Raw genomic sequence first — 13,525 nt, 5'->3', positions numbered from 1 at the left:
TAGAGCGGTATCGCAACGGCTTTGTCCTTGTGCTAACACTAGTTCCTGTCAGGTCGCAGAAGTCAAGCGGTGTCGGGCTCGGCTGGTACAGGGCTAGGTGACCGTCTGCGTCTGTAGACCGCTGTTGGCGAGCGGGGTGCACTCAGCCCTTGCGAGGCCAGGTGAGCAGCTACACGATTCAGAATGGGCGGCTCCAGTTCTAAAAACTGACAACGGTCGGAAGAGCGGTGTGCTGACCACATGCCCCGTCATATCCGCATCCGGTGACTCCTATCAGCTGAGGATGACATTGTGGTCGCTCGGTACCGTTCGGCCTTCCGAGACCTATTGGGATGGTGTTTTGTTTAATTTACAGGCAGTATTTTCTGAGTAGTTTTTGGTAGAAGGGGTTCCGATGGGTCGCTGCAGAGTATTAGTATTTCGTTTGACATCTTATGTCCATTTATATGACTTTGTGACAGTTTTGACGAGTGACACTTATTTGTTAACATCGAGTATAGATTTAAGTGTCAGGAAGTCATTTCTGAAAGTATTTGTATGGAGTGTAGCCATGTATGGAAGTGAAATACGGACGGTAAATAGTTTGGACAAGAAGAGAATAGAAGCTTTCGAAATGTGGTGCTACAGAAGAATGCTGAAGATTAGATGGGTAGATCACATAACTAATGAGGAAGTATTGAATAGGATTGGGGAGAATAGAAGTTTGTGGCACAACTTGACCAGAAGAAGGGATCGGTTCGTAGGACATGTTCTGAGGCATCAAGGAATCACCAATTTAATATTGGAGGGCAGCGTGCAGGGTAAAAATCGTAGGGGGAGACCAAGAGATGAATACACTAAGCAGATTCAGAAGGATGTAGGTTGCAGTAGGTACTGGGAGATGAAGAAGCTTGCACAGGATAGAGTAGCATGGAGAGCTGCATCAAACCAGTCTCAGGACTGAAGACCACAACAACAAGAACAACAACAACACTTGTGCGGAAGTGGAATGTGTTGACGTTTCTGCGGAGCCCAAAACACTTCAAATAGTATTTTGCTTTCAGATTCGTGATCGTCGGCAACTCACGACCAAACTGTCACATTCCAAGCTCATCTAGACTGCAGGACAAGCTACAGATCAGTCAGACACCACTGGCAGATTTCTTTCTTTAACTATCGTTGGCTTCGCGAAGTCACAACCAGACTTTCACATTCTGTCCCAAGTTAGACGTTGTCTGATGATGAGTAAATCAGTCTGAAACTAGTGAAGGCAAAATACACTGGAGTCCAAATGAAAGATATAAACTCCTAGTTTCCCGTCCTGTGTCGAATTCACGATATAATCGTACAGACTGTCAACGAATGATCGTGTTCTGCACGGACAACAACGCCGGCAGCGACGTCAGGGCACCTGTCAAGCGGGCTGGTGTTTGCAGCCACATCGACAGTCGCTGTGTACACAGACACAGACGGTGCAGTACAGGACAGAGAAGACACCTACAGACTCTGCTGTGGAGTACCATAGGAAGAATGGCAGCAGGAGAGTCGCAGAATCATGTGGCCCGATGGCTTTCCTTGCCATTGCCAGTCTACATTTTATATCCTCTCTACTTCGACCATCATCGGTTATTTTACTCCCTAAATAGCAAAACTCCTTTACTACTTTAAGTGTCTCATTTCCTAATCTAATTCCCTCAGCATCACCCGACTTAATTTGACTACTTTCCATTATCCTCGTTTTGCTTTTGTTGATGTCCATCTTATATCCTCCTTTCAAGACACTGTCCATTCCGTTCAACTGCTCTTCCAAGTCCTTTGCTGTCTCTGACAGAATTACAATGTCATCGGTGAACCTCAAAGTTTTTATTTCTTCTCCATGGATTTTAATACCTACTCCGAATTTTTCTTTTGTTTCCTTTACTGCTTGCTCAATATACAGATTGAATAACATCGGGGAGAGGCAACAACCCTGTCTTACTCCCTTCCCAACCACTGCTTCCCTTTCATGTCCCTCAACTCTTATAACTGCCATCTGGTTTCTGTACAAATTGTAAATACTGAGCACATTAAACAGTTGTCAGAATGTGTGTGTAAATCTGTTAAGTCGGAAAAAATCGAAGAACATTTATGTCTAGCAACATGCATGTCGCAGTTGATTACGTTTTGCATTCCTTACGCTGTTTCTACTTCACTATTAATGTTTACACTGTTTTCTGGCAAAATAAACGCAACGTTTCAAAATTTCTGTTTGTTGCTTTAATTTTGGACACCAGTGTAGATTATCATAAAAAAAGCGACTTGTCGCATTTTTTCTACCTTCTAAAGATATATTAAAACTAATTTCTAGTAATACGTGTCGTAGACTAGAGGAAAAGAGTAGAGCGTGATCGGTTTGGTGGTCCATGTTACGATGTTGGACAATGTTGCACGGGCGCACTGAGTTCCAAATTTGTGAAGACGGTACACAAACCGGTCAACGTTACACACTGCACTTCTTCCCCATGTGCCTCTTTTCAGGGGTGCATTCGGTCCTGACGCTATTTTTATGAATGAGAATGGGTGGCACACGGAACTGGCAAGTAGTGGACCTCTTGGGGCGAGGGGGTATTCGGCGAATGAACTGACCTGCCTGTTCCCCGACTTGAATCCCATTTACTAATTCTCCTGGAACTCTCTATAAACGGAATGTATCAAATTCTTTGCGATAAACAGCTAAGGCTGGCAGATCCGGTCATGAGAAACAACTTCTGTTAGAGACAGAATGTTAGCTGACGCCTCACATTGACGTTAGGTGTCCTTCAGCGTTCGACAGCGCTGGGGCGATGAGATTTCACCGAAGTAGCAGGCTCTACAAACCAGCTGTACACCATGTTACTTGTCGCAGTAAATTGATGGAGTGACTCCAACAAGACTGCAATAAAAATGAGTGTCTCTAAGCGGAGAAAGATGTTTTAGAAGCGAATGAGGGACTTGAAGTTTTCTTGGTCTAAAGTTAGTCTGCTATATGATCATAAGAAAAATGAAAAACAAATGTAATACTAATATGGATTCACTTTTCAACCTCTGCTGCTTCTTGTAAAGGTGGGGAACGAGCGGGGTAAGGGCGCCGAGGTACCGCCACTGTATGTTTTCCCTTAACTGGCCCTTTCCTGCCCTGGTCCACTTGTCTAAACGAGTTCTCGGTAAGGTGCCCGTCCGCAAAAAATGGAAAATAATGTTGTTTAGAATGAAATAGCCGTTGTAACACGCGGCAATGATTGAAATACTGTTTAACAAATGGAGATGGCTACTCGTCTAATACGCGACATCTAGAAATTAAACGATTATCAAATAATTACTTAATAAAAATTCTAAACACTACTAAGTGTCGCTGTGGATCTCTACAATAGTATTTCGGCAGTATCTCCCCAAAATGAGTCTTTTAGGAATCGAACTAGCACGGGTGAAACGTCTCCATGTTGATGCAGTAAAACCTAGATTTTGATGCATCTCAGTGTTTATGACGCGATAACTGCTGAACTATGGCTGGTACAAATAATTCTGCACGTACGTTGACTGGTATATGTAGTTACTGTCTGTAAAATGTTTTGCGAGTAGAGTTATCAGTAATGAAATAATATATTAAAACGTCATGTTGATGCTGGAGTGTTTTACTGTATCAGGCGGTGTCAGCGAGAAAAAAATCCAGAAAGGTTTGAAGTTATATTTAAAGTTTGTTGTAAGTCGCTAAGTGCTCTAATCCCCAAATACTGGCTGAATATAGCATGGGTAGTCTTCGCGCCTTGTACTCCGCTGCCTCGAGTGATATATACTATTTCTAGCTTTAGTACTTGTCTGATTATGTTCAGCGTTTAAAGAAAGGTAATATCTCTTCATGAGTAGGTTACGACAGCATTTAAATTCTTAAATTTAAGCAATAATCGTATGAAATGCTGAAAACCAAATTTCTGTTGCGCCACGTCCATGGTCTGAGCCCGTAATCTAGCTTCACACAGTGAAATCGCTTTTTCGATCGTTCCCAGAGTAGGTAACCTACCGCACCAGCTTCGAAAGATGGCTGACGGTGTATTGAGGTGAGTGCAAATTTCTTTGAAGAAATCTCTGATTGTTTTCTTTGTTTTACACTGTGCACGGTCGATCTTATAGAATGGTGGGGGCGTTCAGTAAGTAATGCAACACATTTTTTTTCTGAAAGCACGTTCGTTTTATTCAGGATACCAATACACCATATTATTCCTCACTGTTACGGGTACAAAACCCTAGTTTTCAAAATAATCTCCGGACAATGCGACGGCCTTACCGGAAATGCCAGTAAGCCCGCATAGTACCACTCTACTGATCAACATCGGAGCCAACGTTTTGTTGCATCAGTAAACTCCCCACGGTGTGCGTGCTGCTTCCCGCGCAGGGCATCCTTCGTTGGGCCCGACAGATGGAAGTCGGGAAGTGCGAGACCCTGCTGTAGGGTGGATGAGGAGTAACAGTTCAATGAACCTTTGTCAGCTCCTCTCGGGTGCGCAGACGTGTGTGACGCCTTCCGTTTTCACGATGAAGAATAAGTTTGTTTGCATTTTTGTGGCGACGAACACGCTAAGGTCGTTTCCTCAGTTTCGTGAGGGTAGCACAATACACTTCAGAGTTGATCGTTGTACCATGATGAAGCACATCAAACAGAATAACCCCTTCAGAGCTGCAGCAAACTGTCGCCATGACTTTATAGGCTGAGGTTGCGGCTTTGAACTTTTTCTTCGGAGGAAAGTTGGTGTGGCACCAGTTCGAAGTGATGGGCCCATGTTTCGCTGCCTCTGAACGATATTCGACAAAAAATGGTCCGGTCATCCTTGAAACGCGCATACAATTCCTCACAGATTGCGCTTCGTTGCTCTTTATGCTCTCGTGTTAGGCGGCGAGGCACGCAGCGGGCACATAGCTTTGAGTAGCCCAACTGAGAGACGAATGTGTCAGCACTACCAACAAAGACGCCCAGTTGGGCAACGAAGTGTTTCATTTTCATTCGCCGACAACCTCGAATGAGACTGTCCGCACGTTCCAACATTACAGGAGTCGCATTCACAGCTGTGTGAGGTCGCCCTGCCTCGGAGATCGAACACGTTTGCGCGACCTCGTTGCGGTGATGACAGACGCCCTGCCCAACGACTCACCGTGCTTTTGTTCAGTGCCAGCTCTCCGTTGAGTTTCTTCAAGGCCCTGTGAGTATCTGAGATTCTCTGGTTTTCCGTGACAAGAAACTCAATGACAGCTCTCTACTTGGAACGCACATCTTTTGCAGACGCCATTTTGAGGGCTATACGGTATATAGCGCCGATACCTGTCGGAACTTTAGAAACTTTAGTGACTGAAGCGATTATATTGCACGGCATCCCACAACAAATTCCTTAAACGGCCGAGAAGAATGAAGTGTCGCATTGCTTACTGAACGCCCCGGTATGTGTGTTGTGTTACGGTGCGGTGTCGGCGCAGATCGTGGCTGGAGCGTGGCTCTTGTTGCAGCCAGGCACGACGAACCCGGACGTGCGGCTGTGGATCCTGGACCTGAGCAACTACAGCGAGCCCATCCGCTGGGAGATCCGGCCGCCGTCCGTGCTCGAGGAGACGTGAGTCACTTAGTCACCCACTAGCACTAGCACTAGCCCGCCCACCGCGCGGCTCTCACCGGGTGACTGCCTCTGCCCCCACGAGCGGAGGCGCACTCGCTGACGTGCATCTGTCTGCCGCCGTCACTCATGTCGCGTCACCTTGTATTTGATTGAATTTTATTTTCAAAATATCTTAGAGCCTAAAGACTGCATCAGTTTTGGTATCTTAAGCTCTGCGCTGACTGACTGTTCCGTCCGCTGTTTGTGGAATATTTTATTCATTACGAGTGAAACATACACAACCCTTGTGTAATCATATCCATGAAGAAAGGAAGATGAACTGCCGTGACATAAAGGTAATTAACAAACGTTTCTTCATAAACCCAAGCTTACTGCTGAATGACCACACACAGTTCCCTTACTCACCACTTCCACCTACAGATACTACTCATAATCCCATGCAGGCCATATTGTACAGTCGTGGACAAAACGAGCGAGACCCCTCGCCTTTTCATTATGCTAATCCGCACAGCTTTAAAGTCTGCTGCACAGTGTAACAGGCAAGGAGACGAAGTGCTACCAACATACTATGCACAGGCGTGAAATTGACGAACTATCCAAACTTTGTCAGACTGTTTTCAATCATATGTAAGACTATACGAGCGTTGGAACTTAAATAGTGGCAACTATTTATTCACAACCGATACAAAAGAGTTACATGTTCGCACCTGTTACTGTCCTTCAAACTACTAACCAGCGTTGTGTAGAACCCGTTGCCGTTACTCGCTAATAACAGTATTTTGTTATTTCGATAAACATCCCGAATGATTGTCACATAAGCGGTGACATAAAGGTAGAAAAGTCATGTTTTAGAGTACAGAAAGCTGTATGCAACAGAAACTGCAGATCATTTTGCCATTGTCATTGCGAAATTGCCGGCTTATTCATGTCTGGGGTAATAATAGAGGGCTGTTTGCCTGGGTTGTCTGCTAGCGAAGTGAAAAGTGTTTGCTACTGCAAGGTAGGAGGGAGGTCTGGTTTGTTTTCGGTTCTAATCTCAATGGAGGCAGATAGAGTATTAGTAAAGCAATTTTAAGAAATTCTCACGTCCCCAAAACGTTTTATTGCTACATTTATTCTGTACTGGCGCCCTGAGGATGTCAATATGAAACTCTTGTAGAATTTCATACTTGTTACTCCCTTCCTTTTTCCACTTCTGTCAATAACTGAACTGACTTACGTGTGGCACTGAACGATTTTTAACTGAATTTCGTTATCCATTTGCTAAATTTGCACACTTTCATGGTACGTCAGCAACGGTGATCCACTATGACTGGTCTGAAAGTTGACACAAACCGTTTCGCGGCCGAATGCGCATATTATTTTGCTAATTCGTAACGATCTGGGGTACTTTGTCTTATTAGTACAGTTGTGCTATCTCGATAAGCTGAAATTCATTTTTATTAGTACAGTTCATATTAATTAGCGTTTCTTCTTTCATTTATATCTCATATTTACGTGTTGTGTTTAACACACTAATCAGCATTAATATAGCCTTACACATGATTGAAAGCAGTCTGACAAAGTTCGGATACTTTGTGAATTTCATGCCAGTGCATAGTATGTTGGTAGCACTTCGTCGCCTTGCCTGTTATGCTGTGTAGCAGACTTTAGAGCTGTGCGGATCAGCATAACGAAAAGGCGAGGGGTCTCGCTCGTTTTGTCCACGGCTGTACATTACCCTTCTCACTCACATTCCCCGTTTTCCTTTATTTCAGTTACTATAATTTCCCTCCTTCGGTTAAAAAAAATATTTTGTATAATCACAGCTGCTTCACCCATTTGCCTAATATCACTGTTATATCTTGTCTGTTTGTAATTTAGTACATATTAAAGATAAGGTATTATTTCGTTCAGCCACATGTTTGGAATTTGTCACCAAAGTTTATTTTCAATTATTTTCTTCTATGTGCAACTGTTTTAATTTGTCTACAGTTCATCAGTTAATGTGTAACCTATTTTATTATTTTATCTTAGTTAAATAATCTTATATCGCATTTACACTGAAATAATCCCTCTTGTCTTATTCCTAACTCTAAAATTAACATTTTTCATCTCTGGAAATAGAGATGCTCTGTAGATGCACTAGTTTAAAACCTTTCATCCAACAAAATTTCACTGCACCAGATACTTATCTTTGTACCTGATGATGGCGTAACAACCTATAACAGGTTCATGTAACAAATAATAACTACTGTAAAATATTACATCAGTGTTGTCTGTGTTTCATTCATAATCTTTTAATGAACTTAGGGATTAGTATTGACTGTAGACTAATGTAATCAAACAAACTTACATGTGATGTGATAATGGGTTATTCAAATAGGAATAAGTGAATATCTTAGAAATAAAACGCAACACATGAAGAGACTAAATTGTGGGTTGTATCTTCATGACGTATAGGGCACTATTATTACAAAGGGCAACGGTGAAGAAACCTGTGGCCTTACATCGCTCAGCTTCATACAATGACAAAAACCCATATAACCCACATTTTTCACGGTTAACGATCCGCCTGCTTAGCTGAGTGGTAACGTGCTCGTCGCCCATGCAAGCGGGCCGGGTTCGATTCCCGATCGAGTTGGAGATTTTCTCCGTTCGAGGACTGGGTGTTGTGTTGTCCTCGTCATCATTTCATCCTCATCACCGGTACGCAAGTCGCCCAATGTGGCGTCGACTGAAATAAGACTCGCACTTGATGGCCGAACTTCCCCCAATAGGGGATTCCCGGCCAACGATGCCATACGATCATTTCCATTTTTCCACGATCAACACTGAATATTTTTAAAAAGTGCGTTTCATGGTGGGAAATTAAGGAGCTGGGATCTGAATAAACTGAAAGAACCAGAGGTTACTGAAAGTTACAGAGTGAGCACTAGGCAATGATTGACTAGACAAAGGGAAAAGAATATAGTGGATGACGAATGGGTAGCTAAGAGATTTAATAATGAAGGCAGCAGACGGTGAAAGAGGTGAAAATACAAGGCGTAGTAGAAATCTTTGGATAACAAGGAGAAATTGATTTTAGCGAATGAAAAGAGAAAAAACAAAAATGCAGCAAATGAAACAGGCGAAAGGGAATACAAACGTTTAAAAAAGTTAGACTAACAGGAAGTGCAAAATGGATGAGGAGGAATCGCTAGAGGACAAAACTAAGGGTTTACAAGCTTATTTCACTAGGGGAAAGATAGATACGGCCTACAGAAAAGTTATAGAGCCCTTTGGGGAAAAGAGAAGAGTGAATATCAAGAGCTCAGATGAAAAACCAGTTCAAAGAAATGAATGGAAAGCTGAAATGTGGAAGGAATATAAAGAAGGTCTGTACAGGAGAAAGGTAACGGAGTGCAATATTATAGAAATGGAGGAGGTCATACATGAAGGCAAGGTCTGATATATGGTACTGCGAGCAAAATTTGACACAGCACTGAAAGGCCTAAGTAGAAACAAGGCCCTGGGAGTAGGCAACATTCCGCCAGAGCTATATGTAGCCTAGGTAGAACCTGCCATAGCAAAACTCTTCCATCCAGCGGGTAAGATTTATAAAACAGACGAAATCCCCACAGACTTTAAGAAGCAGCTGCTGACTGGTGTGAAAATTATCGAACTACCTGTTTAATAAGTCATGGTTGCAAAATACTAACAGGAATTCTTTACAGAAGAACAGAAAAACTGGTAGAAGTCGACGTCGGAGAAGATCAGTTTGGATTCCAGAGAAATGTAAGAACTCGCAAGGCAATACTGACCCTACGACTAACCTTAGAGGAAAGGTAAAGGAAAGGTGAAGCTACGTTTACAGCATTTACAAACTTACAGAAAACTGTTGACAATGTTGACTGGAAAACTGAAATTCTGGAGGTATCAAAATACAGGGAGCGAAAGGCTATACTCAACTTGTTCAGAATCCATAAGACAATCATAAGAGTCGATGGACTTGAAAGGGAATCAGTGGTTGAAAAGGAAGTGAGACAGGATTGTAGCCTATCCCCGATGTTATTCAATCTGTACATTGAACAAGCAGTACAGAAAACCAAAGAAAAATTTGGATTAGGATTTAAACTTCAGGGTGACATTGTAGTTCTGTCAGACACAGTAAAGCACTTGGAGCAGCAGTTGAACGGAGTTGACAGAGTGTTGAAAGGAAGATATATGATGAACATCAACAAAATCAAAGCAAGGATAATGGAATGTAGTCGAATTAAACCAGAGAATTACATTAGGATGCGAGGCACTTAAAGTAGCAAATGAGATACGCTATTTAGGTAGCAAAATAACTGATGGTGGCCGAAGCAGGGGAGATATAAAATGTAGACAGGTAATGGCAGGAAAAGCATTTCTGAAGAAGAGAAATTTCTTAACACAGAATATAGGTTTAAATTTTAAGAAGACTTTTCTGAAGATATTTTTCTGGAGTGTACCCATGTGTGGAAGGGTAACACGCACTATAAACAATTTAGACAGAAAGAGAACAGAACTTTTGAAACGTGATGCTAAAGAAGACTGTTGAAGATTAGATGGGTAGGTCACAAAACTAATGAAGAGGTACTGAACAGAATTGAGGAGACAAGAAATGTGGGACATAACTTAAGCAAATGAAGAGATCGGTTTATAGGATACATTCTGAAACAACACGGGTTCGCCAGTCGAGTACTGGAGGCAAGCGTGAGGGGTAAAAATTGTAGATGGAGATCAAGAGTTGAATACAGTAAGCAGATTCAGAAGGATGTAGGTTGCAGTAGTTATTTGGAGATGAATAGGCTCGCACAGGATAGAGTAGCATGGAGAGCTGCATCAAGCAATAACTATCCGCGTCGCAAGGCTGGTATGGCGCCACAGATATCTGAAGAGAGTGACGGTGGGATCACGTTGATGTCAGGACCACCAGATTCACTTGATCCAAATGCGGTGGAACACATATTGGACCCAATCGCGTCACCAAGTCTGCGCCCTCTAAACACAGGGTGAAAATTTACGGGAACTGCGAGGGCTGTGCGTAGATTCCTAGTGCCTCATTCCTCCCAGAGCTCTTAAAGACTTGTCGAATCAATACCACCCACATCCGCTGTCGTATTGCTTTCCTAAGATGGGCAAACGCGCTGTGAAGCATGTGGTATTAATGTTCTGCCTCGGCAGTTTAAGCCTTAACTATTATGAAAGCTCTTGGCTTATTCTTCTATTTGTGCGAGAGTCTTATGTATCCGCAAAAATTCTATTACCACATTTACAAATAAATTTAGACCTAATGAAACAGTTCGTTAAAACTTAGCCAAAGACGTAGAAAGTTTCTAGTGCCTCTGCGAGAAGAGTTTTCATGTATCAGAATCGCAACTGAAGGAAGAGGTGTTTTTTAAACCCGACATTCGATGATTGAAGTTCGGTTCGAATTTTTGAGTCAAAAATACATTAATCAAGAAATTTGATACTAACTTCTTAGACCATAAAAGTGACCCATATCATATTTCTATTGAAGTGAACATACTTGAAAAGTTCTAGATGTTAGTTCAAGATCTTTTTGAAATGTCGCCTTGATATTTTCTCCTGAACATTTGGGTGATGTCGGTCAGAAAAAAGGTGAGCTCATGGATCAAACTATCAAAGTGATAAATAGACCTTGTCGGGTCGTCTGCAACGCAAATTGTAATGGGAAACTACTAATGGTTAATATGTAAGGACTCTGTGAAAGGAAAAATTCTAAGTTCAGTTTACAGTCAAGCTCACAGTTTTAATGTGCCAGGTAGTTTCAGTGATACTGGTCACATCACCGAGACGTGCGGAGGCAAAATCACCGGAGAAAAAGTTACATTATATCCTTTCGGAAGAAGATGGAAAGGGTCTATAACGCATTTGGCAACTAATTACCGTGCAGTAATGAGTTTTCAAGTTTTTAATTCAATGAAACCTTCGATGATATTGAAAAATTCTGTTACTTTTCGTTCCAGTGACATTAATTTTAATGATATACTAGATTAAGGTAGTGCCATATAGTAGCGCAATTGTGTGTATGTAATAGATAGAAAAATGATGTATGTTACGGATTCCGTGTGCGGAAGGCAATGTCATTAAGCTATTATCCACCAAAAAATTATCAAAATATATTTCATGCGCCTATACAATGTACGACATATGAGTAGATCTCAAAAGACTGAGGAAATTATATAATAGGTAAAATTTATTTCTGCCATTCGCTGCAGTGAACTGCTAAAAGATGTTGGTAGTAAAATTAAAGAGCTAGAGGATTATATTAGTCAGTACAAATGGAGAGCTACTTGTTATTTACACGTGGAAGGGTCACTGACATGCGTAAAAAATAGCGGGGTATAAATTTAGAAATTACGCGAAAAACCCTAAGCGGATCTCCCAGCAGCGCACTTTTAGAATTCTGCAGGGACTTCTGAGATTTACAGCCCCGTAACACTTTCTGTATGCTTTCCGTTTGTTCGCTGCGATTTTTGGAATGCCTGTCTTCCAGTAGTTTTTGCCATATCTTTCACCAGTGGAGATTGTAATCTGAAGATTGGGAGGTAGAATTGTTAAATGGCATTATCAAGTTCGGTGTTGTTAAAGTCACTGAATCGTATAAAACCGGAATAAAAAGCTTCATCCTTAGGTAAAAAGAATTACATGCCGAGACAGACAATTAATGTCTAGCGTCAGAAGCATACTAGCTATGGCAAAAGCTGCATTGTAAGTCTAGTAACATGGGCAAATAGTTTACCTTCAGTTTTTACCATAATATGCGAAAAGGCAGTGACAAAAATGAAAGCAAAATCTAGAATAGGTGTCGAAATCTGTGGTAAATAAACTGAGGTGATACAAGTCAGGGGATACGTCAAGAAATCGCGTCACACCTCTTTTTGCCTGACGTAGTGGAGCAACTAGACATGGCATGAAATCGACAAGTTGTTGCAAGTCCCCTGCAGAAATATTGAACCGTACTGCCTCTATTGCCGTCCAAAATTTCGAAAGTGTCCGCCCCCGGTAGCTGAGTGGTCAGCGCGACAGACGGTCAGTCCTAAGGGCCCGGGCTCGATTCCCGACTGGGTCGGAGATTTTCTCCGCTCAGGGACTGGGTGTCGTGTTGTCCTAATCATCATCATTTTTCATCCCCATCGACGCGCAAGTCGCCGAAGTGGCGTGAAATCGAAAGACTTGCACCAGGCGGGCGGTCTACCCAACGGGAGGCCGTCGTCACACGACATTTTTATTATTATTTCGAAAGTGTTGCTGATGTATCATTTCGTGCACGAACTAACCTCTCGATTATGTCTCATAAATGGCCTATGACATTCACGTAGAGGGATCTGGGTAGCGAACTCTGTCGTCCGAATTATCTACAGGGCTATTACAAATGATTGAAGCGATTTCATAAATTCACTGTAGCTCCATTCATTGACATATGGTCACGACACACTACGGATACGTAGAAAAACTCATAAAGTTTTGTTGGGCTGAAGCCGCACTTCAGGTTTCTGCCGCCAGAGCGCTCGAGAGCGCAGTGAGACAAAATGGCGACAGGAGCCGAGAAAGCGTGTGTCGTGCTTGAAATGCACTCACATCAGTCAGTCATAACAGTGCAACGACACTTCAGGACCAAGTTCAACAAAGATCCACCAGCTGCTAACTCCATTCGGCGATGGTATGCGCAGTTTAAAGCTTCTGGATGCCTCTGTAAGGGGAAATCAACGGGTCGGCCTGCAGTGAGCGAAGAAACGGTTGAACGCGTGCGGGCAAGTTTCACGCGTGGCCCGCGGAAGTCGACGAATAAAGCAAGCAGGGAGCTAAACGTACCACAGCCGACGGTTTGGAAAATCTTACGGAAAAGGCTAAAGAAGAAGCCTTACCGTTTACAATTGCTACAAACCGATGGATCGGTCGTGGTGGAGATCATGATC

General features: G+C 42.6%; 1 protein-coding gene across 4 annotated transcripts in view; it reads left to right on the top strand.

Moving 5' to 3' along the window:
- LOC126191140 (inactive dipeptidyl peptidase 10) overlaps positions 1 to 13,525 on the top strand; it is a 1,759,372-nt gene that overhangs the window by 1,507,820 nt on the left and 238,027 nt on the right. For all 4 annotated transcript variants that reach the window (XM_049931893.1, XM_049931895.1, XM_049931894.1 and 1 more), the window contains exon 10: positions 5,491 to 5,594. In XM_049931893.1, coding sequence (XP_049787850.1) covers positions 5,491 to 5,594 — 104 coding nt within the window. The remainder of the gene's footprint in view (positions 1 to 5,490; positions 5,595 to 13,525) is intronic.

Source organism: Schistocerca cancellata, chromosome 6, assembly GCF_023864275.1.
Source record: "Schistocerca cancellata isolate TAMUIC-IGC-003103 chromosome 6, iqSchCanc2.1, whole genome shotgun sequence".
Classification (NCBI taxonomy): Eukaryota; Metazoa; Arthropoda; class Insecta; order Orthoptera; family Acrididae; genus Schistocerca; species Schistocerca cancellata.
The sequence above is the reverse complement of the archived record's forward strand: the minus strand, read 5'-3'. Positions and strand labels throughout refer to the sequence as shown.